The sequence below is a fragment of the Chrysemys picta genome, chromosome 1 (genome assembly GCF_011386835.1).
Source record: "Chrysemys picta bellii isolate R12L10 chromosome 1, ASM1138683v2, whole genome shotgun sequence".
Lineage (NCBI taxonomy): Eukaryota > Metazoa > Chordata > Testudines > Emydidae > Chrysemys > Chrysemys picta.
In genome coordinates this window covers 139,574,259-139,599,740 of record NC_088791.1, presented here as the reverse complement: position 1 = coordinate 139,599,740, position 25,482 = coordinate 139,574,259, and the positions used below count along the sequence as shown (strand labels likewise).

General features: G+C 40.7%; 1 protein-coding gene and 1 long non-coding RNA gene across 2 annotated transcripts; both read right to left on the bottom strand.

Annotated features, from left to right (window-relative positions):
* Positions 1-1,709: 1,709 nt before the first annotated feature.
* On the bottom strand, positions 1,710-8,127 carry LOC101946216 (C-type lectin domain family 1 member B-like). The gene is made up of 3 exons (XM_065571895.1): positions 7,949-8,127; positions 4,600-4,698; positions 1,710-2,293 (listed from the first exon to the last, which is right to left on the bottom strand). Exons 1-3 carry the CDS (start codon positions 8,067-8,069, stop codon positions 1,947-1,949), a joined length of 567 nt encoding a protein of 188 aa, XP_065427967.1. The 5' UTR covers positions 8,070-8,127; the 3' UTR covers positions 1,710-1,946.
* Positions 8,128-21,552: 13,425 nt separating this feature from the next.
* LOC135976434 (uncharacterized) lies at positions 21,553-25,032 on the bottom strand. The gene is made up of 3 exons (XR_010593544.1): positions 24,881-25,032; positions 23,134-23,240; positions 21,553-22,262 (listed from the first exon to the last, which is right to left on the bottom strand). It is a non-coding gene; the product is annotated as an uncharacterized LOC135976434 (long non-coding RNA).
* Positions 25,033-25,482: the final 450 nt, after the last annotated feature.

Genomic DNA, 25,482 nt, shown 5'->3' with positions numbered 1-25,482 from the left:
TTTGGGGGTGGGGGCGGGGGGTATGCAAGTAAAATATTGCTTTCATTAAAATATTGTAAGTTCAGGTTAGTAGAATTTGTGCCTTCGCTGGTAAATTTTCATAACAATTTTGCAAGCATGACTCAAATGTAAAATGTATTCATAGTCAAGGAAGAATGAATAACTTGCACCAAGTTACCTTGATATGGCTCACATGTCAGTTACTCAGTTCCATACCCTTGCATGACAATTGCTTTTAAATGTTCTACAAGTGTTGGCTGCAGATTTTTTTTAAAATGCCCGAAGAGCAATAATTGTTGCCTCAAAGAAGGCAATAACCTCCAGACACACAGACCAAGACTCCCCCTCACCCCGCGTTTAAATATGCGCCCCAGTTAGGCTCCGAAATAAGTGACCCAATTTTTCAAAAATGAAACTGATGGGTGCTTTGAAAAACTGAGACACTTACTTAGGAACCTCTATAAGGATTTAGGGCTCTGATCATGTTCCCATTGAGATCAACGGCAATGGTATCCTTGAGTTCAGTGATGCAAGATAATGCCCTATGTGCCTATCTTAAGCACCCATTCTTTAAAGTCTCATTCCTAATATTTTAATAAATACTCTGTCCTTCTATAGCACATTCTTCCAAAATTTTGCAGACAAGTTCATTATCAAATGCCCTTCTTAGCTAAGAATTTACAGATAGGGAAACTAAGGCAGAGAGAAATTAAGCAACTTGCATAAAGGAAGTCTGTGGCAAAATAATAATATTTAGGTCTTATAAAGAGAAGTCAGTGTTTTAACCACAAGATCTTTCTCTCCCTCCTTTGAATTTAATATCAACACATAACAAACATTTGGAGAATGCACTGGAGTTTTAAGGGCTCACCAGATACTAGTAGGCTGGCCCAGATCACATGAGAAGTGAAATATGAGTCTGATTCTGTACTCATGCAATATTTGGAACTTAGGCAGGGCCTTATTTAAAGTAAAATACCTGTTTCCTACCCTTATGGCTTTAAAGGAATCCTGTGCATTGCTAAAAGCACATCAGGGATTTCCGTCTAGCTTATTGGGTGGCCAGAGGAACCCAGACCAAGAAACCTCTCTCTCACACAGAAATCCCCCATTGCTAGTCCCTAGCCCTGCTGCTCCCCCCCCCCCCCCCCCGACACCCATCCAGGCTGGCCACATGGCTCCTTCTTTGCCCCTCCCCCAACCAGACCCTCAGCCCTGGCCTATGCTGCCTCCCCGTCCCCCCCATTATCCCCAGGATCATCCCCAGTGTCCTTGGTGGACCCTCCTTCCTCCCTGCTCACTTTCCTCCCTCCCCTGAGCCCTCTCATTTTGCCCCATTGCTGCAAGAAAGAAGCTCCCCTTCTTAATCACAGGCAGCAGCAGGAAGAGCGACTCCAGAAAGCTCAAGCAGGCAGGCTAGGTGCCTGAGCACAGCTGGTGGGCGGGACAGGACAGGGACAACTTCACTCCTACCCCCTCTGGAATGTGCCCCCCAAGGCATCTGGGGAGGGGCATGTGACCATTCATGCCCCTCCCTAGTGTCTTCCCTGGTGAATACCATCTGGTCCTGGTGACTTATTACTGTTTAGTTTGTCAATTTGTTCCAAAACCTCCTCTAATGACATTTCAATCTGGGACTGTTCCTCAGATTTGTCACCTAAAAAGAATGGCTCAGGTTTGGGAATCTCCCTCATATCCTCAACCATGAAGACCGATGCAAAGAATTCAAGAGCTCACATTACAGCTACAGCCCTTCTACCTATGGATACCTGAAGACTGGATGTGTTTCCCCTGGTTAATGATAGTAAGCAGCCACAGCGCTTGAGCACTCTTGGCCTTTGCTGGTCATAGGAGAGTGAGATACTCACATCTGTTATGTGGCAGTGGAAAGCACTGGTTTGAAGGACCTTTCACATTACATTGCCATTGATTCCTTCTGTCAGTTTTTAAATGTCTTTTATTACCTTCTCTAATGTAATGCATTGTCTGCCAAGTTTCCCTTGATTCTGACCAAGAATACAATGCATAGGTGGTATCATTTTATCAGTGGCAATATGAACATGCAATATAAAACCTACACCCATTGCCGCATTCATTCCTCGTTTGGTATCTACAGTAAGTGAAGAAGGAAAAGACATTACCAGTTCTTCCTTGTTTTCTATTTTAAGAAGTCTGGAATCATGAGAAGAACAATAATCTTTACTTCCTTGCCATGTTTTCCATTCAGTAGACAGGTGGTAACAGACTTGTCCATACCAGAACCAATTCTCTGGGCAAAGGTTGCATTTGTGGCCTTGAAAAGAGAATACATATTTCTGTGCTCATGGCTGATGCTGATTAATACTGAATATTGTGTAACGTACTGGCTGTTCTGTGTCACCACTGCTCTACCATGAGGCCTCATATCCCACTAAATATGCATGGGTGGGTGGGTATGGGTGTGTACAACTGAATTCTCTTGGTTAGAATTAGACTTATATGTTCCCATTGCCATCCAGGAGCCCAAACGTCTGCACTGAAATTTTATAGCCCCTCAGCCCAAGCTCCGTGAGTCTGAGTCCGTTGACATGGGCCAGCCACAGGTCTTTTAACACGGTGTAGACATAACTTATAACTGCTACATCCTTTCCAGCAGTACCACTGCCAAGCCAGTTATTCCCGATTTGATTGTTTATTCCTAAATGAAGCCCTCAAATCTATATCACTAGCTTAGTTTCCCAACGGTATCTAATTACTCTGAAATCTAAGAGCTGCGGTATGTGGCCAGGCCAAATCATTTTACTATTAAAAGAACAATTGTGGAGAAAGATGTAAATGTTGCAAAGGAATAATAAATGAAGTCATGGGAAATCTAGAAGCAGCAGTAGAATTTTATCTATATAGCACAGATTATTTTTCAGTCCCTACTGACACAAGGAACTGACTGAGATGAGGGATAATTTGTATATATTAGACTTCTGACTCACATTAGTAGAAATATTTTTAACCTCAGTATATTGGGACATCTGATGTACCTTCAAGGTTAGACACAGCATCAAAGTTTCTAGATGTGCCAGGGCCTTCTAGGTCTGTAGACAAAGCTGTCTCCCCACATGCAGGGCATGCAGAATTTGTCATGGGATAATCTTATCCAGTGAAAAGTTGTCAGTGGATTTACAAAATCCAGTGCAAGAATAATATCAAATTATAATGAGCTTCCCAATTTTGCTGTTTCATGGATGTCTGGATATCAGGTAAGGTAATGTGGTCAACAAGTCCTGGTGGACTGAAGCTTCTCCGGTGGTTCAGGACCCATATTGGCCACACCAGTCACATTCTTGATTTTCTCTAAGAATTTTGGCTGTAGATTTTATGTTGACAACATTCCACACACACCCCTCCTTTACCCAACTTTCAGATCTTCTTTTATCTCAATATTACTAGAGAGGATTCCCTTGGGAATTTGCCAGTGCTGCTCCATAATTCTCCAAGCAATCACGGATAAGAAAGATAAGTGATTGCTTCCTCCCAGAAGATGCATATGCCCCCTGAAGTATTGAGTCCTTGCTGTCCCCACAGAGTGAAAGGTTGTAACAAAGAGTTAACAGATCTTCTCTCTCTCACTGAGGAAACTGGTCCAGTAAAAAAGATATTACCTAACCCATCTTGTTTTGATGAAGTCTAGATAGATTAGCTTTACTGCATTTCCCTTGTCTAAAAAACAGCTATCTGATCAAGGAAGATCTCAGGTTAGTCTGGTCCCACCACATGGTTACCTCCGTCACGTGTCAGCTGCTGGAGAATCTCTGAGAGGTTTGCATTTTTGGCTTGGAGTAATTCTAGCTGCTGTGAGAGATTTTTCAGTGATGCACTTGCTAAATGTGATGCCTGAGTCACTTAAAAGCAGAATAAGAAAATACAATATTGCTCTTAAAAATACAGTAAGTATACAAACTTTAGCATTATAGAGGAATGAGAAACAGAAGTTTCTTTCATAGTCTTTTTGCCGCCAAAAGGACTTTAAAACAACTGCCGCATTCTTAAAATAAAAATGTGTTATTTATTATGAAATATTTTTGATAAACCACTCTACCTGGGCACATATTTTCTGCCAATGCCATCTGCTGCCCAGGAGCTGGTTACAGCTGCCCAATTCTCCAGCTAGCTTTATGCCAGATATGCAGCCTGCAGGGGTTGTCTAAACTCCTTCAGCTGGGAAGGGCCTATGAGAGAACATCTGCCATCTAGGAACAGCTGGCCTGCCCCTGACACACACTTTCATGAGGTCTGCAAGGAAGAGCTATGATGGATGCTACCCTATGCTAGTGGAATTCCCAGCTGGGCAGATATAGGTAGTTTCCACACCCTTTGTGTGGGTCAGAGGATCATTGTATAATAAAATATAACCATATTTATTTAGGGTGAAAGTCACCCCTCTGCATTTGAATTTTTACTTATCACTGAACTATATTAAATAGTTTTATAAGGAGAATGGCTCTCAGTTGCACTGGAGTAAATATAGAATCTCTCTCCTGTAGTCAGTGGCATTAACTCCAAATTTTCATCAGTGCCAGTGAGTGCAGAATCTGTCCCTTAGACTTTTTCCTTGTAAATACTTACCCTGGATACCCAAGATCCCTGCTGTTACCAGCAGCGTCAGGCAGAGGATCCCCAAAATCAGTGCTGTGCATCGCCATTTGGAAGGCAAAGGGATGGATTCTAACAAAGAAAAGTGAGATGTGAACAGAAAGACGAGAATCTAGTGTCACTCTGGAGTATATTTGGGTTGTACCTGTCTAAGCTAGGAGCCCACATAATTGCCAGTGACCAAATATCAGTACCTACCAACTCCACTCCCCATGAGATTTGGCTATGTTGCTCACCCTTCTCCCTATAAGGGTGCTTCCTATCCAGTCTCATGCTTAGAAGTAAACAGGCCAATCACAACATACCATTTATTATTGTTGTGTTAAACCAACAACAGGAGGTCCCTAACCAAAATCAGAGCCCTAGCATGCTAGGCCTTGTACAAACACAAAGTAAGAGGCAGTCCATGCTCTAAAGACATTAGGATCTAAATTTAACAAAGGATGAGAGGGGAAACAGGTGAAGTGATTTGCCCAAGGTCATACATCAGGTCAGAGGCAGAGCTGGGAATATAACCCTCGCCTCCTATCTCCCAGCCCACTGCACTGCTCTTCTGTTTGGCTTAATGCCCTTGTCTTCAGTACAGTTATAGCAAAAATGAATTTGGGCCATTAGCGAAATTAGTGTAGAAGGTTGAAAAATGCATAACTTTTTTTTTACATGGAAATTTGGGTTTTCTACTGAATAGATGTAAAGTTCTTATTTTCCATGAAAAACGCCAACCTCTGTATCAAAAAATAGAATACTCAAAAACTGAAACATCATGCGGAGACTAGAAAATTCCCGACCAGTTCTAATATCAGCCAATGAAACATTTTTCAATTAGAAACTGTCATTTAATTGAACCTGTTCCCAAGAAAGGGTCAGTTTTGGTTAATCTAACTAAACAAACAACTCTGAAAAAAGTTTTAAAATTGTCAAAATAGGACAATATATTTATTGTATACTAAAAATTTTATACTAAAAAAAGTTTAACATTTTTTAAAAAGTCAAAATCAAAACAAAATGTTCCAAGATTATTCAAATGAAATGTTGCATTTGAACAAATTAGATTTTTTTCTGGGTTATCAGTTGAAGAAATGTTTTCAGATTTTTACTTTGTCATCTTGTTTTGAGAGAGGAAAAATTTTAACATCTTGAAAACTCATGGGAAAACTGCCCAGATCTACTGAAAATCAAAAATATTCAGCTGAAATTTTTGGTGTAATATTATTAGTTGAAAACGGAAGTTTTCAATCTGAAAGTGTCGAAACATTTTGATTTGGTTTAGCAAACCAAAATATTCTATCATGGGTTAGCCAATTCAAAACTAAATATTTTGTTTTGATTTTCCTGTTGGAACCATTCCATTTTTTGATGAAAGTTTTCAGGTTTGGGGTTTTTGACAAAAAGTAGAAATTCTCCTGGGGTAAAAAAATAAATTCAGATGATCAATATATTATTTGTTGACAATCCTTACATTTAACATTGGTTACTTGACATGGCAAAAAATAGACAGTCTTGGTTTTGCCATGGCCAAAAATAAGAAAGTAATAACTGTACTTGAGAGACAATAAGGGAAAAGTTATGATGAATAATATTTTAATTATTATGAAGTTTATTCTTCATTAGAAAAGATACATGGCTCTTACAGATTGTTTGGGACAGCAATATAGCAAAACATGTAAATAGGGCTGGTTGTCTGTTGCGGTAAACAGAAAATATGCATGGAAATGAGTAAAAGATACAAAATTTTCAAACTTTTATTTAATATTTAACAAATGCTGTAGTCTAAAAGCAGTTTTTTTTTAAAGGTTTCAGAGTAGCAGCCGTGTTAGTCTGTATCCGCAAAAAGAAGAACAGGAGGACTTGTGGCACCTTAGAGACTAACAAATTTATTAGAGCATAAGCTTTCGTGGACTACAGCCCACTTCTTTGCATCCGAAGAAGTGGGCTGTAGTCCACGAAAGCTTATGCTCTAATAAATTTGTTAGTCTCTAAGGTGCCACAAGTCCTCCTGTTCTTCTTTTTTTTTTAAAGTCATTCCCCTATACTCCATGATACGTACAGAGAGCTTGCTTAGAACCAGGTTAATGGAGGTGACAGAGACCATCATTCCCTTTTTGAAGTGAAAAAGCCAAGATATTTTAAAGATTTTGTCATGGAAATCATGTCCCTAGCAAACAATACAACCTGGTTTAGATTATCATGTTCAGCCAGCTAGTTTAATCGGCGCTTGAGAGTAGATTTTTTAAAAACACAAATACCATGTGATTTATGCATTGAGGCAAAACAGGAGTTCTCCTAAGAGAAGGAACGTCCTGTAACAGATCACTTCATTAACTACACAACTCAAATCTCCAGACAAAGAGCCAATCAGCCCTGCACATTTCAGATGACATAGATCACAAAGCACAGCTATACTGTCAAATCCTCTTAGTGTAGATGTAGCTAAACCAGTAAAAGAGTGCTTTTTTTCAGAATTTATACCAGTTCCCTGAATGGAATAATCTACACCAGCATTTAGAGTGATTGCTCTGGCCTGATTTTGTATTGCCTTGTCAGTTAAAAGTTTTCATGTGCCCTTTTTTCATTTGTTTGTGTTTTGGGTCCCCCCCCCCACACACACACACTTAGGACATGTTGGAGCACTCTACAATTCACACCCCCATAGTCCAGAATGAGGGTTTGTGTTAGGATAAGGTAAGAAAAAACAAACATCAAAATACACTGTTATTTTGTGTGTGTAAAATGGTTCTCTAAAACCTTTTAGTAATAATTAGTTATCGCTAGCACTAGAACCCTTTTTGTTGATGCAGGGGTGGTCAGTGTCTGTTTTTTCTGTATCTCAGACAGGTGGCAACCCTACTGGCATAAGGACTTTTTTGCCAGTATAACCCTACTAGTAGGGTTGTGATTTTTCCACATTCCTAACCAATCTTGTTATGCCAGCAAAACCTTTAAGCATAGACCAGGCCTAATTCTTTACTCCCAGACTGGTTACTGTTTAAAGGCCAGAGTGCAACAAAACACTTAGAGCGCACATGATTGGAAAGAAGTCACAGCAGCGTGCAAAAAAGTTATAAGAACTGTAAAATGCTGATGTGACCTGGTGTTTTTAAAGGAATGTCATATCTGAGGAACCCCTTCCCCAAAATGCCCCCAAATATGGATCACTAGCCCTATGCGAAGCCCTTGTAACACTCAGCAAATTTCCAGGCAATCTGAGTACACGTTCTGATTCTAGATCATTTAGAAAAATTGGTTGTTAAACAGTAGACTAGACTCAAGATTAAGAATAGCATTGCTACCATTTCACTAAAATCCCTAGCAAATATCTTACCACTGGGAACATCAGGAGCTTTAGGCGGTGTGATACCTTTGTTTGTTCCTGAAGGTTCATGGGTGAAGGCTGGATTCCTAGAACGAAAATTTAAAATGGTGTATCCATCCTCATCCTCCATATCCACTTCTCTGCTGCCGCCTTCTGAGATATAATACCATGGACAGACACACAGTACAATTGCCTGTTAGAACAGGACCAGCAGTGACCTACAGAGGAAATGTTATACTGTTTGAAGATAGAAACTGAAACCATACATGGGAAGTCCAGCCTGGTAGTTTGAGATGTCCTTCTCTTAGCAAAGTGTTAAGAGCAAAGAGACTTTTGTCTTTACAAGTTAAAGTTACACTGTTAAGCTTAACAGCTCTAAAATCCAACCTCGATTTTTCTTACAAATTGCGTGTAATTTCTCTTTCTCCAAATGTAATGCTGTGCTCATCACCATAGTATTTGATCAGCACTAGAGCTGTCGAGCAATTAAAAAAATTAATCGCAATTAACCGTGCGATTAATCTCACTGTTAAACAATAATAGAATACTATTTATTTAAATATTTTTGATGATTTCTACATTTTCAAATATATTGATTTCAATTACAAGAAAGAATACAAACTGTATACTGCTCACTTTATATTTATTTTTGATTACAAGTATTTGCACTTAAAAAACCCAAAAGAAATAGTATTTTTCAATTCACCTCATACAAGTACTACAGTGCAATCTCTTTATCATGAAAGTTGAACTTACAAATGTAGAATTATGTACAAAAGAACTGCATTCAAAAATAAAACAATGTAAAATTTTAGAGCCTGTAACTCCACTTAGTCTTACTTCTTGTTCAGCCAGTCACTCAGACAAACAAATTTATTTACATTTGCAGGATATAATGCTGCCCGTTTCTCGTTTACAATGTCACCTGAAAGTGAGAACAGGCGTTCACATGGTAGCAGGCATCACAAGATATTTGCGTACCAGATGCGCTAAAGATTCATATGTCCCTTCATGCTTCAACTGCCATTCCAGGGGACATGCATCCATGCTAATGACAGGTTCTGCTCGATAACGATCCAAAGCAGTACGGACCAACGCATGTTCATTTTCATTATCTGAGTCAGATGCCACTAGCAGAAGGTTGATTTTCCTTTTTGGTGGTTCAGGTTCTGTAGTTTCCGCATTGGACTGTCTCAGATTTTGGAAGGCACTTCTGATTCTTAAACCTTGGATCAAGTGCTGTAGCTGCCTTTAGGAATCTCACATTGGTATCTTTGCGTTTTGTCAAATCTGCAGTGAAAGTGTTCTTACAAAGGACAACATGTGCTGGGTCATCATCCGAGACTCCTATAACATGAAATATATGGCAGGATATGGGTAAAACAGAGTTACATACAATTCTCCCCCAAGGAGTTCAGTCACAACTTTAATTAACACATTATTTTTTTAACGAGTATCATCAGCATGGAAGCATGTCCTTTGGCATGGTGGCCGAAGCATGAAGGGGAATACAAATGTTTAGCATATCTGGCACATAAATACCTTGCAATACCAGCTACAAAGGTGCCATGTAAATGCCTGTTCTCACTTTCTGGTGACATTGTAAATAAGAAGAGGGCAGCATTATATCCTGCAAATGTAAACAAGCTTTTTTGTCTTAACGATTGGCTGAACAAGAAGAAGGACTGAATGGACTTGTAGGGTCTGAAGTTTTACATTGTTTTGTTTTTAAGTGTAGTTATGTAACAAAAACAATCTACATTTGTAAGTTGCACTTGCATGACAAAGAGATTGCACTACAGTATTTGTATCAGGTGAATTGGAAAATACTATTTCTTTTGTTTATCATTTTTACAGTGCAAATATTTGTAATAAAAATAATATACACTTGGATTTCAATTACAACACAGAATTACAACACAGTCAACCTGTGGAACTCCTTGACAGAGGATGTTGTGAAGGCCAAGACTATAACAGGGTTCAAAAAAGAACTAGATAAGTTAATGGAGGATAGGCCATCAATGGCTATTAGTTGGGATGGGCAGGTATGGTGACCCTAGCCTCTGTTTGCCAGACGCTGGGAAAAGGCCACAGGGGATGGATCACTTGGTGATTACCTGCTCTGTTCATTCCCGCTACGGCACCTGACATTGGCCACTGTCGGAAGACAGGATACTGGGCTAAATGGACCTTTGGTCTGACCCAGTATGTCTGTTCTTATGTTCTTACAATACAATATATATGGAAATGTAGAAAAACATCCAAAATATTTAATACATTTCAATTGGTATTCTATTGTTTAACAGTGCGCTTAAAACTGCGATTAATCATGATTAATTTTTTTGAGTTAATTGCATGAGTTAACTGTGATTAATTGACAGCCCTAATCAGCAGATATATTTTAACAGAAAGACACAGGACACACATTTGCCTTACCATCCCCCAGCTGGAAGGAAATATTCATTCTTTGTTTGTGTGGGTGGGTGGCTATCAGAGGTGAGATTTTCAATTTCATTCTAAAGGTGAAACATTTGTGGCCTTGATGACTTAGTTCTAGGAGGGAGCTTCATGTTTCTGGACAGCTACTGAGATATCTGTCTCCAGTGCTGTCTGGTGTTACTCATGTGATTGACAACTCCATTGTTCCTGTAGAATTTAGCTGTCAAAAGTTGTCATGGTCACAGAGGAAGAGATATTTAAGTTTGTCACAGTTCAGGGTAATTGTACATCTATTCCCTCTCCACAGTAGACCGAGAGCATCCACTTAAAGGTTTCCAGCTCGCAGCTGTTCCCTCTGGGGAAGAGGCCTGAATGTCTCTCTCTACTGACCAGGGTTTTTTTCAGAACGTACAGTTGTCTGAGTTCACTGTGACATCCCCAGCCAGCCACTCCACCCAAAGAAGCCAACATCTGTGCTTTTCTTTCTCTCAGAAGTTATGACAAGTGTATTGCCAGTGGTTACAAGTTACCACACAGCTCTTTATAAGCAAGCACACTTATTCTGAGGATACAAATACAACATATTAAAAACAAGAAGTGACCCTATACACATGCTAAAAACTTACTAGAGTTCATCCGAACTCCAACCTCGGTCTCTGCTAGGTATCAGTCCTTCAAGACCGACAACTGGGTTCTCCCCGGATTTACAAGTTCATACATGTTTCAGATTCAGAACCAGAACAACAGCGAATAATTCAGTCTTTCCTTTATACAGCATAAGCCTTTGATCTTGAACTCACATAACAGGTGATCAACAGACTATGAACCCCCTTCTCAGGGCACAGCTTCAACAGGCTGGGTTTTTGCATAACTGGAGGTGGGGAGTTGGCATTCACCTCCCCCTACATATTTCCCAAGAAAACTACTTAACGCTTTTTGTTCCAAAAGTCCATTCTTGCCTGGCACATTGTTCAATATAGTCCCTTAACCCCCCCCCCCCACATCTCACATCTGTCACAGCTCCTCCCATGAGACATATACTCCGAGCTCACACCACCACATAAACCATGAATTTAATATAATGGATCCCAAAGATATTTAAACTTAATTCAATACAATCTCCCAAGGATATGTCAGGAAATTGCCATACCTGTCACAAAGGTAACTGGAACTTTTTCCATGAAAGAATTGGCAGATCAGGGCCAAAGACCAAAAATTGACTCAGCACACATCAGTTTCTGTTCCCAAACTTCATTATCAAATGCTGTCAAAATGGCAATAATAAATAATGAAGAGTTTCCAAGCATATATGAAATATATTTCAGTGAAGAACTAAAAATCAGATTCCTGTTCTGCTCACCTAAATTCTTCTAAAACCAGTTGAGATTATACAATGAACTGAGGAGTAGAAAAACAAATCTACTTTCTGCACTCATTGTTTCTCTGGAAATCATGGTAAAGTCTATGGTAAGAGATGTATTTAAAGCTGCTCCTGCTTTATCTTTTTCTCCTCTTAAATGGTGTTTTGAGAATAAGGGGCAGGAAGAGGAATAAAAATAGAAGTAATCCCTAAAGCCAAGATAACTATTAAAAGAGACTAAAAAGCATTATTTCCTTTAAATGGAAAATGTCTAAGTAAAGAGGACCTCACTCAGAGAACAAGAGTAAAGAATGCTTAGAGGCAAAACAAAGTTCCATGTATAGTAAAGATATCTAGACAACAGGACATAAACAGTAAAATTGTTTGATGGGGCAGGCTGAATTCAGAATCAGATGCAAAGCAATAGTCACTCTTCATAAGGCTCCAGATTTAGCCCATCTCCTAGGAAACTATGTTCCAGGAAGCAAGGGCCAAGAGCAGAAAGCTGATTGGTGATGTTTGGCAGTGGGTGTGGTTCTAGTTCCTCACTGGAAGAGTTAATTCCCAAATCCTCCTTTATAAACTCACTGAAAGCAGAATGATTACAGCACAGAATATCAAGGTAGTTTTGCTGAATAGTATAAAAACAACAAATCAATTCCAACAAAGTCAAAAGGTGGTGATTATTCTGAGTTCTCTTTTTGTTTGGGAGATCTCCTTTATAGTTCTTCTTTTTATGTACCTTCTTGTTCCCATTCCAAAGACTTTAGCAAACAGTCCTCTTCTCACAAATATTGCTACTCAATTTGCATAAGCATATGCATGGGCATCTCCATTTGCCAAAATTCCACAGTAAGCAATATAGTAACCAAACACTTGGGATAACTTGGGCTGGAAAGACACATATCTCTGTCTGCCTGACAAGTCATTACGTTATTAACACTGAGATAATTGTGGAAAGTAGGTAAGTTGATAAATATTAACTAGTACTCATGAAGATAACTAGAATTGATTAGAATGAGTTATAGTGCAGACAGATACTGTTGTTGCTCAATCCTGATTTACACCCCCTACTATTCCAGTTTTGGTCTCCCCATATAGCTGTGCCAATGCCCCTCAATCCTGCCCAGCAGCCCTTCTGTTTAGAATAGTCCTGGGTCACCACCGAGCTTTTGTCAATACTCCATAGACTTTACATGCACATCTTCCTGTTCCATTCTAGGTATAAATAGCAGTCTCTGCCCTAAGCATCTCCTGCTTATTTTCAAACGCAGACTAATGAGGATGGTAAATATAAATCAAATTCACATTTACTGGGAAAAATGAATAATACTAAGCAGAAGAAAATAATCTGAAGATACATGCACCTGCCCAATAATAGTAATGAATGAAATAGAACACATAGGCTGAAGAATGTGAATTGTAGCTAAATAAGCCTCATCAATCATTAATAAGCATGTGGTTTTCACATGGACTGCATTAGAAGGCTTGGAAATTTACACTAAACTGCAATCCTCACCCAGTCAAAAACACTTCTGATCTCAAGATTCAGTGCTTCCCTCTCCATTTGCTTCTCATCTGTGCTCCTTGTTTAGATTCTGCAATAAGTATACAGGGAACTGAGCAGGTCTAGGTCAGTGACAGAACTTACACAGTAGTGGAGGAAGCTGTGCCAACTTCTCAGTGTCAAGACATTTTGACTTCATTAGAGGATAATCCCATTCAGTAAAACAGAAAGGCACTTAGAACAACAGCCCTTGCCCTCTGCTACTCAACGGCATCGTACTGTTTTCCTGTCTGGTGTTGCTTGTCTCATACGAGACTGGTTGATGTAGAGCTTTGTAAAGCTATGCGTATTGTTACCAGGACTTTACATGCCACTCCGTTGCCGTGGTTGCCAATACTTAGTAGCATAGCACCGCCCCATATTTGCCATAAGGAAGCCTCCCTCACACTGCTGGCCAAGATCTGTGAGAATAGTGACCTGCCTTTGTATGCAGATCACTTTAACCACCTGCCAGCTCACCTCTCTTCTAGACATCCTTCATGGTCATTTATGCCATCACAGGATATGACAATGGGATCTTCTTGTTGCCAAGAAGGCTAATGGCATTTTGGGCTGTATAAGTAGGAGCATTGCCAGCAGATCGGGGGACGTGATCATTCCCCTCTATTTGGCACTGTTGAGGCCTCATCTGAAATACTGTGTCCAGTTTTGGGACCCACACTACAAGGAGGATGTGGAAAAATTGGAAAGAGTCCAGCGGAGGGCAACAAAAATTATTAGGGGGCTGGAGCACATGATTTATGAGGAGAGGCTGAGGAAACTGGGATTTTTTAGTCTGCAGAAGAGAAGAGTGAGGGGGGATTTGATAGCTGCTTTCAACTACCTGAAAGGGGGTTCCAAAGAAGATGGATCTAGACTGTTCTCAGTGGTACCAGATGACAGAACAAGGAGTAATGGTCTCAAGTTGCAGTGGGGGAGGTTTAGGTTGGATTTTAGGAAAAACTTTTTCACTAGGAGGGTGGTGAAGCACTGAAATGGGTTACCTAGGGAGGTGGTGGAATCTGCTTACTTAGAGGTTTTTAAAGCCTGGCTTGACAAAGCCCTGGCTGGGATGATTTAGTTGGGGATTGGTCCTGCTTTGAGAAGGGGGTTGGACTAGATGACCTCCTGAGGTCCCTTCCAATCCTGATATTCTATGATTCTATGACAATGGGATCTGCTTGGTGTAGCGAACGGGCAACACAACAGTCATTAATCACTCTCTCGTCACCAACACAACCATCTGCCCACTGGGTTTTGATGTGCCAAGGCACCTGTGGTCATCTTTGAACTGGTTCGAAACAGGTCACGGCACTTATGTGGCAAACTTCTTCAAATGAGGTTTTTCAAATGATCCACGATGCAGCTGCTGCCAACTTCAAACTATGTTGCATGTTCTTGATGCATGCCTGCTGACTTATTTTGATGGTGGGTGCCAGCTCTCCACCTGGCTGAAGAAGATGCTATTAAATGGCTGGGCACATTGCACCTATGCCAAGAGAGAGCAGAAAGAGAAAGCGAATCCCATCGGGAACAAGCACAAATATGTCATCTAAGGGCTCATATACTCATAGACTCATAGACTTTAAGGTCAGAAGGGACCATCATGATCATCTGGTCTGACCCCCTGCATGCCGCAGGCCACAAAACCCTTCCCTGGACTCTGCCGTTGAAGTCCCCAATCCTGTGTTTCAGTGACTTCATCGGCAGAGACCCTCCTGCTAGTGATCCCTGCCCCATGCTGCGGAGGAAGGCGAAAAACCTCCAGAGGCTCAGCCAATCTACCCTGGAGGAAAATTCCCTCCCGACCCCAAATATGGCGATCAGTAAGACCCCGAGCATGTAGGCAAGAGTCTCTAGCCTGACCCCTGTTGGCCATTATACTATTTCCGTACCATTGCTTGGTTTTCCTTGGCTACTATGTTTTACCATTAAACCATTCCCTCCATAAACTTATCTAACTTAATCTTAAAACCAGACAGGTCCGTCGCCCCCACCGTTTCCCTCGGAAGGCCGTTCCAATATTTCACCCCTCTAGACGGGCTAGTCTACATTAGAAAGTTTTGCTGCTTTAACTGTATTTACATAGTTAGTGGCAAACCCCTATTAGAAGAATAAGTTATCATATATTAGTATATAGGTCTGTCGCATCTTAGGCGCATTTAACATGCACGATTTCAGCTTTACGCAGTCGGCAAAACCAAACAAAAAAAAAAAAAAGAGAGAAAAATAACTATTTAAATACTGTTTCTGTGGTGCGGGCGATTCCGCCTGCCATTACACTCAATGTAATTTTGACTATATGCGATTTTCGCTTTAGGCACTGACTGCGGAACGTAACCCCAGCGTAAGATGAGACAGACCTGTAAGTCACCTTTATACCAATATAACTGCATCCACACTAGGCCTTTGACTGGTATAAACATAATGGTAAAAATTATATCCCTAACCAACATACTTACATGGTAAAACTTTTAATTGTTGACCAGGCCTATTCAGTCTCCCACTTCCACTCCTGCCCTTGTATGGATAGGAAGGAAGGGAACTTGGCTAATGAAGCACCTAAAGAGATCAGATCTCTTACTGGACAGTCACATGATTGTCTCCATTTTTTCCTCCGAGGACCATTTCTTTTAGGACCATTTTTCCATTTAACTACTACACTTCCCAACGAAGAGACAGATGAAACAGTCATCATTTTTCCAGTTTTAAAGGACTGTGCAGGATTTCTTTGAGAGCCGGTCTATGCTCCTATACTAGTCAGAACAGTCCTCGTTCAGAGACGCAAGAGATTCTTTCCCTCAACACTGAAGCACATTATGCCAGCAGGAGCCAGCCCTGGGTGAGATCACAACAGAAAATGAAAGCTAGATTTCACACTTATCAACAAAAACCACTAGCCATAGAGATGCTGAGCCTACAAAAAACTCCCACACCCAGCTGCTGCTATTGAGCATGAAACTGGGAACCAACCCACACCTAGGCTGGCTATAGCATTCTTCCCAAACTCTCTTCCTTTTACTCCTTCAATCAATTAGTCACATTTCTACGTTAGTGTGAGTCATAAGTGGAACTATGTTCCCATGCAAGGGAATACAAGTAGAGCTGGGTGGGAAATGGCTTCCCATGTGTGAAACTTTTTGCAATTTGAAATATTTTATCATTTTACCTCAGGAAGAAACAGAGGTCTTTCTAAGTTATTCATGAAAAAACAGTGCACCACACTGCCCATGACACAGATATATGCCCTCACCGTCCCCCTTCCCCCATAATAGGCTATAGCTTGGTTATGAGGATACTCACTTCTGATCCAGGAGACAGGTTCAAGTCCCTTTTCTGAATCAGGCAAATCAGGGACTTGAATCTGGATCTCACATAACCCAGATAACCACTGGGCTATTGGCCATTCTGGGGTAACTCATGCTCTCTCTCATCAGATGTTCCTTCCTAGACATGAAAAACTTCCCAGCAAAAGTTTTATAAAAAGTAATAAGTTTCAGTTACCATGAAAAACTTATGTTGAAATATTTCCAACCTGTTCTAACTATGAAAAAGTAAGAAATCCCCTTAAACTGATAGGCTACTTGTACCTTGGGTCCATGTGTGAAGGAGTAGTCAGTATTTGCAGTTTGGGATATACAGAAACAAAAGGAAAAGAATAATAGACTCTACAAGTTCTTCCTTACTGTCTATCTTCAGAAGTCTGGAACCAAGGTTTTATTTGGTAACAGTCCTTTCCATGCTGTATCCAGTTCTCTGGGTAAAGTGTGCACTCTTCTGCTTCAGAAGAAAATACCAATTTAGGAATATCAGGTAGATCAGATTTCTGTGTTGCTGAGTGTGATGCAATCTGAGACCAGGGTCTTTTGATCCACAAACCCTCCTGAGACCTGCTTGTAGAACTGTTCATTTCTCATACTTTATTTTTTGACCATGCCATTTGCAAGATAATTATAACTAGTGAAGAGCTGAGAGTGGGTCATTTTCTTTATACCCCCAGAGTCATTTTTGAAGAGTTTTGTTTTGTTGTATTCTGGATGCTATGGGTAAGGATGAAGCTGACACTGCCCGATGCAGGGCTAATTAATTAGTTAATATCCTGACAGACCCCATACCAGATTCCTTGCAAGAAATGCACACGGATGCAGGCACCATAAGTACATGGGAACATGCATGCGGGGCATCCAGGCTACAGTATTCTGCTTTCTCAGAGAAATAGCACATGTTCACAGCATATCAGAAGTTTGGCAAATTCTGCCCAATATGTTTTCCCCATAAGTGAAGCACTATGGTAACTGATATATTAAGTTAGCAAAAATGATAAACAGGGATCCCAGTGATCCGTTTGCCATGGGAAAATGCAGAGTTTGCATTTTTACAGAGAATCTTTAATTTTTACATTTTGTGAAAAAATAAAAACATATATTAACTACAGTGGATCCCCATTTGTCTGATCTAATTGGGACTGGGACTGGGGCCAGATCGGATAAGCAAAAATTCAAATAATCTGGAGAATGGGGAAAGAGCTTCAACCCTGGGCAGGGACGCGCTGGCCGCTGCTTCCCGCAGCTCTCTTTTGGCCACTGGGAGCTGCAGGGGGCCGTGCCTGAGGATAGTCAACATAAACAAATGTCTTGCGGCACGCCAGTGGATTAGCCTGATGGGCCACATGCCGAAGATTGCCAACCCCTGTTATAGAGTCAAATCTCAGCTAGAAAGAGAGTGGGGAAAAAAATCACTAAAGAAAAACTTTACTAAATCGCTCTCTTTTGCTCTCTCTCTCACTCTATACATACATAAGTTTATTTATAACCAGACATGCCGTCAAAAAATGCAGAAATTGGGCTTGGTTTTGGCTTAATTGGCTTGAGAGTTGCTTGTTTTTGGATTTTTGGATTTTAGCTTGTTGGGCTTGTAGCTTGTTGCTTCTTTTTCTTTTATCAGCTCCCGGCAAACATGGGGAGGGGAAGCAGGGGTAAGGGGGGGAGAGAGTCAGGGGTGCACAGCAGGCCCACCACAATCCCAGACTGCACATTAGGAAGATCTAGTCACATAGAGTGTTGAGATTCTTAGGGATTGGCTTGTTTTGGCCTTGTTTTGAAATGGGATTAGCTTGATTTTTGGCTTATTGTGAAAGTCGGTGTGCTTATTTACCATGTGAAAGTTGGCAACTGTGTTTATAACCCTTAAAACAATCATGAATATCATCAACATTCCTTGTTCAATGACAACACTTTCGGGGGGAAATGTAAATGAAAAATATAAGTATGCATTCACACATGCATCCTTTGGGAGGATTTACCTTTCTCAGTCTCTATGGAATGGTGTCCAAATCCTCTATAGACCTCACCTGTTTTCAGAGGCTACTTACTGGACCAGGACCCATTCATAATATGGCCAGAGGAGAAGGTAGTGGTGCTGTGTGCCTCATAACCCTTAGATCAGTGGTTAAAGTACTGATCTAGGATGCTGGTGACCCCTGGTTCAAGTGCCCCATCTCTGCAGAGGTGGGTAAAAGGACTTGAACAAGGGATCTCCCATTTCTCAAGAGAGTACTCAAACCACTGAGTTATGGGATATTCTGATGTGGAGGAAGGTCCTTCTGTTACCTAAACAACAAAGAGTCTGGTGGCACCTTAAAGACTAACAGATTTATTTGGGCATAAACTTTCGTGAGTAAAACTTTCAACCCAAAGCTCTTCGTAACTTTGTGTGAGGCAATATCGGGAAATAAATCAATGGAGACACAGCCGTCCGACCGATAGATGGCTGGCACAAACAGGACAATACAAGAGTGCTCTCACTTAAAGCTATACTTTACTTAGTTTCAATCACTTACACATGTCCACAACAAATTAGTAAAACACCCCAAAAAATCCCAGATTCATATTTACCCAGGCTCTTGAGGAGGTCTCAACTGAATAACTGCAGGCATCCAGTGGGCAGCCGGCCGTCTGCTGGGGAACTGAGAGGTATTCAAGTGTCCATCGAGCTCAGATTTTCTTTTCTTTTTATAGCCAACTTGTTAGTACTGCATAACTTGTTCATTATCAAAATGGCTGAATAGAAGCTAAGTTAAGTGTGGAGATTTCCAGCCTGTGTGGTGGGCAGTTTCCCATCTGTCAGGCAGGGAAGTTTCTATTAGTTAACCAGCTATATAGCAATAGCTAACTATTACGAGACTTTCCATCTTGCAAAACCACATGCTTTGGGAAAACAACTGAAGACAGGAAGGCACAGGGTCATGTTTACTCCTCTAGGTCACTTACGTCCCCCTCCCGTCCTGGTCTGTTAGTTATGCTAAGCTTTCAGAAAGGCCTCCTTTTAGCTGCTTTCAGCAATAAGCATAACAATTGGTATTCCAGCTGCTGGCAGTGGTTTAAACATGTTACTGGGCTCTGGACTATCAAAAATCTGCACCTACACCTCATTCTCTTGTGTTGAAGCTGTTTAACTGTGGCAAAATAATGAACGAGCAATTGGAGCAGGGGGATTTGACCCAGGGTCTCTTACTCCCTATGTGAGTCCCCTTGCCACAGGACTACAGTCATTCTCACACTCTTGTGTTGGCCCAATGATATCTTCACTATTTAGCCAAAGTGGAACAGCTTCAGCAGGAGATAATGAGGGAGCACTATATCAGCATATTCCACGGCCCTGGTTAGAGCACTTGCCGCAGAACTGGGAGACCACCTGTTCAAATCCTTTCTTCCACTTCGCCAAAGGGAGGAATTGAATGTGGATCTCCCACATCCCAGTGAGCACCCTAGGCTAAAAGTTATAAGGTCCTTTCCTCTAACCATTTGGTGTGAAATGAGGCAGGCACCTGACTCATTTTCACAAGAAATTACTTAGGCACTTAAACCACCTGACCCCAGGAGAGGGGTTTCTATGTGTGGATCGCTAGCAGAGATAGGCACCTCTCTGAAGCCAGGATTTAAGCATCTATCTCTGTGAGGGGGCAGAATTTAGCACACACACCCCTCCTATCAACATCTCCCATTGGGGAGCTTAGGCTGCTCCCTGCCTACCATGCTGGCTTCTGTACTTTGCATTCTAAGGTGTCTGTCTCTCCCCATTCATTGTACAGGGAGCCTAGTTGCCTAGCTCAGGCTGTATGGATCCCAGTGTTGTTTCTGTGGTTTTTCTAGACACTTTTAAGTCTGGTACTATGGTGCTCAGCATCACAGCACCTAAGTCCTTTTGTGGATCTGGGCATGCGTGTCTCAGTTCCCTGTCTGTAAAATGGGAGTAATGATGCTGATCTCACACTGGGAGATCTGAGACATGGTGATTGTTGCAGAGGTTTTCTGGGTGGAGTGCTGGGTTTTTAAGGGCTGGGCAGAATTGTGTTCTTTCAATTCCTGGAAACATTTGCCTGTTTTCCACTCAAGGTGTGGAGGAAATCTAAGCCAGAATCTCTATGAAATAAACCAATAGCAAACAGTTCACCCCTGTACATGCTTTACTTTCCTTGTTCCCCCCCCCCATGCCCTTTCATTCAACTCAACTTTGTCCAAGGAGTCAGGGGAAACTACTGGCTCCAATGAAAGAATTAAATGGTACTGCTGCACATATGTACTTATATGGCCAGGGTCTGAGACAAGCACATACATTTTTTGTTTATTTGAATGATTCCTTGAGGTGGATCATTAGCAGTAAGAATCAAATCTAGGACAGGTGGATCTTAATCCATGAGCCTCTAGTGTCTAATCTGAAAGACTCAGCTCTGTTTGACCAGGCTCTAGCAGGATCATCAATCTCCAGCTGGTCTAGCCACTACCAGAGGGGGACAGCACCACACTGAGCGATCCTGGCTTACGCTTGGACTTCTTTAACGTGATAGTGGGGAAACTCTGCCTTGATGGATTCTTCTCTCCATTTCTAGCCAAAGGAAGGGCTGGGTAAGAGCCCCCATTCTCCAGTGAGCTCTCTTCCAATTTCACCAGAGCAGTGGTTCTCAACCTATTTACCATCGTGGGCTGCATATGCAGCTCTCTGTGTTACATGGGCCACATCCACACAATATATATACGACCTGTGTGGCCCTGAGGATGTCACATGGGCTGCAGCTGTGTGCTGATTGGGTTGCAAGTGGCCCACAGGCTGTGGGTTGAGAACCACTGCATCAGAGTAAGGTCTCTAGTAAGAAGTGATCTAAATCTGCTCCATGGTTTCCTTTCTGATTGTTGTTAGGTGGCATAATGTTATTGGGGACAGGGAGTTAAAGAGGACCGCTCAAAGCCAAAGTAGTAAAAGAATTAGAACATTGTTTCAGTTGTTTAATAGTACGTCATCAAATATGGACATCATAGGTAAAAAAAAATATTCTTGGCACAGGACAAAAAAAAATCACAATTAGAAGCAAAAAAAAAAGAAGAGTTTTTGTATAAAAAATGATATCTTGGCAACAGGAGATAAAAGATTCTCCGTGTGAGATGGGTGAATCCTGGGGGCAGTAGCCTCAAGCTGGCTCCACAGCAGCGTCACATTCTGGAGGCTGGTCTGGATTTTGGAACCGATGAACAATAGCAGCAGCAAGGGCCAAGAAGAAAAGGCTGGTTGGTGAAGTGGAGTGTGGTCATTGCTCCTCCTACTGAAAGAGGACTTTCTGTGAGCACAGCAGAGAATTTTAACAGCATAGTAGGGACCCTGTCCTTTTTTGTGCTCTGCTGAAACAGGACCTCAATGCTCAGAATTTAAATAACTTATGTCGGAGTTGGATGACTTAAGTTGGACTCCATACTCAGCACCATACAAGATGGAGCCTTATAAATATAGGCAACAGTAGAAACTGGATGCTCCAAAATAGGACCTCATACTTTCTATGTTAGTTCTTGTGCCATTACAGAAGACTTTAGCTAAACAGACCCTTTTCACACATACACAAGTATATGCTTTCACAAGAATAGCCCAAGGCTTTTCCGTTTTTCAGTGTTGCACAATATGGACCATGGTAACTTCTCAGACTTGGAAACCTGGGATGAAGAGACATTTTACTGTCAGTCAGACAAGTCACATATCAAAAATTATAAATAGTTACCACGATAACAAAGTATAATTGTGAAGAGCAGAGTAGCTTTTAAAAAAAAAGGAAGTGAGGTTATGAGAACAGTAAGCTAGTAATGTTGACTAGAGTGAAGTACAGGGCAGAGGGATACTAATGCCCCTTATTCCTGATATTCAGCATCCCCAGTTATTTGGGCCCTGGTATTCAACAGTGCTTTTTTCAACACTTCAAAGACCTGACCTGCACAACCTTTCAGTGTTCATTTCAGAAATAATGTAGAAAATTACGTGGAATTGTACCTACAATTGTTTTTTTTCCATAGAAATTATTGGCAGATAAAAAAAATAATTGTTTCCTTAACCTTAGGACTACTGTTGGGGAAAGGAGGGAGAAATCAGGAAAAAAGTCAAAGTTGTTTCCATTTCACAGGGTTCAAAGCCAATCCACTTGGGGGTTTTCCAATTTTTTGGTGAAGTTATCAGAATGATTCTTCAAAACAATTTTGTTTACCAAAAACCCATTTTTCAGTGAACAAGACATTAAAAAAAGTGTAAGCAAAAAAACCCTCTATTGCCATAGAAAGTTTAGATTAAAAATATCAGAAAAAGCAAACATTTAAAAAAAATTAAAAGGCCATTTTAGATTAAAAGTTTTTCATTCCGCCAGTTCTGTCCAGGACATATTCCACCCTTCCTGCTACTAGGCACAAACTGGGAAGCAGGATGATTTATGCTAGATTGCAGTCCTGATCCAGTGAATCACACACACACACACTTCTGAGGTTTGCATCCTGTAAAGATTTGCAATAAATACACAGAGAAATAGTAGCAAAGTCTTACACATCAGTGGTGAGAGCAGTGCCATCTTCCCACTGCCAGTAGCCTTTGGTTTCATTATACAATAATCCCATCCAGAAAGGAAAACTTGTCAGTGGTTTTATGAAGTCCTATGGAGGAGAAAAAAGAAAGACAAAAATATGGTAGAACTGGCAGCAATTTGACTGATAATTTTTTCCATAAAATATGAATTTTCACCAAAATCAAAATGTTTCCCACAGATTCTTCAATACTAGCTACATTTTTTTTTCATTTTCCATTTTGGTTTTTGACAACTGAAAAGTTTTTTGATTCTTGATTTCCAGATTTTTATCTCCCCCATCTCTACTCTTTTCCCCTCATCATTTTATTATTTTTCCTTCTTTTCCCCCATGTTAAAAGTGGGGAAGAAGTGAGAGGGAGACAGAAAGAAAGGGGGAGAAGCAATGAAAAACCTCTTCCCTGCAGTACCCCCCCTTATTTTGCTTTACTCCCCACTTTTCAAGTTGGAAAATAGATTGAGGTAAGGGGGAAGGGGGGGAGCAGAAAACCTATAAAACTAGAACACTGAAAATTTGATTTTTGTTGTATTTAAAAAAAAGTTTTCAAACAATATAGTTTTATTCAAAAATTTGAAAATAATGTTTTACCACCTCTTAAAAAAAATAACACAACTCAGTCTTCTGCCCTTCCTAGAGTTATATGGATTTGAAGGAAAGGAATATGGCTAATGTTCTATGTAGGTCCGACTGCCAGCTGGCTAATCACAGAATTCCTTACACCCAGAAAAGGGGCCATAATATGGGGGGTTTGTTTTATAAAGACACTTTCCCCCAGTTTACCTCCCCTCGTCTCCATGGAGGAATACAGTGATTCCAACTGAGGGGGCTGCATGGGAGCTAGAGTCCCATCCACAAACAAGAATCCTTAATTGCAGTGCTTTTAACTTGAGTTGTCTGGTCTGCCAGGGTGCATAGGCTAAACCTTGAGTTAACACATCTCATCTGCTGCTAACATGATGACTCTATAGTTTGGATGCAGGCTAGCTCCACTTGTGTACTGCTAGTGGGAAGGCATTAGAGAACAATTACCCCCATGTGCCTAGAAAGAACAGAGAAGTTCTCCCACAATTCACTGGGAAAGAACTCAGAGAAACTCAGCTTACTACTGTGCTAAGAATCATGGGATACACCCCCAGAAGTCTTGGTGGTACATATAGAGGAGTTGAGTGCTAGTGTGGACACAGCAGCTCCAGTGTTATTTCACACTGTGTCTGCTCTCACTCCAGCTAGACTAATTCAAGAGAAATAACTCTAGTATAGATAACTTGTGTTAAAACTGCAGTGAAGCCATACTCTCAATTTCTTTAACTGCTTAAATCAGTGATAATTCTAAATTCTTTCCACTTCTCGAATACACGAGATTAGCTAAGGGTCCCTTTGGAACTGAGGATACAGCTGGTATGGATGAGGGATTCAGATCATGCCAATGTCCATATTATGAGTAGAAAAGGTACTGTTATCAAGACAAATCTTATTTTCCAAGGCTATCAAGTAGGGATGAATGGAGAGTGATAAGTTAATAGCTCTGAGGGGTTTGGACAATTTTACTGTTTGTATCAGTCCAATTTGATATGTATTTTCCCCATAAAATCATATGGCAATATGACACATCAGTGCATTATATAACCTCTTCCTCCCCCATCTTTGACAAATCAGTTATTTGTAGTTTGGGATATACAGGAATTCTAAAGAAATGAAATAGAATTTACCAGCTCTTCCTTGCTGTCTATCTTCAGCAGTCTGGAGCCCAGAGAAGAGCAATATTCTTTACATACAGACCAAGATTTTATACCAGGAGAAATTTCATAACAGTCCTTCCCATGCTGTATCCAGTTGTTTGGACAAATAATGCATTTGTCTCCTTCAGGAAAAAAAGATATGTACAGAGGGTCAGATCTGATTGAGAGTCAGTTAGAGATTGGGTTCTCTTTCCAACAAATCCACCTGAGAGCTGATACTGATACTCCACTCTCTGACTCTACAATGTCTAGTATTAATAGTCAAAAATACCAATTTATTTTCCTTAGAATTTTTAAAAATCGTTTTTCAAAATTTCCTGAGATTTTTTTTATTTCCTCCTCTCCCATTCCCCTTCTCTCACACATTTTTAGTGGCAAAAATATTAAAAGGGAAAATGAGTGGGTAAACAAAGAGATAGCAAGATAAGGGAAATGATTGCACATTAAAAAAAGAATGTTTATAACTTTTCATCAAAAATGAAACATTTCAAATAAATCTAATTCTGAGAAAACTGTTAACAAGAGAGAGAAGGTAGATGATGTATCATCTTTTACTGGACCAACTTCTATTG

Bases quoted from the DNA above. Each gene is read 5' to 3' on its own strand.
- LOC101946216 (XM_065571895.1), bottom strand. From the start codon at position 8,069: ATGGAGGATGAGGATGGATACACCATTTTAAATTTTCGTTCTAGGAAT. The intron at 4,699-7,948 runs GTAAGATATTTG...TTTCTTTGTTAG, and splicing joins AGCTCCTGATGTTCCCAGTG to AATCCATCCCTTTGCCTTCC. The intron at 2,294-4,599 runs GTAAGTATTTAC...TCTCTTTTCAAG, and splicing joins AGGGATCTTGGGTATCCAGG to GCCACAAATGCAACCTTTGC.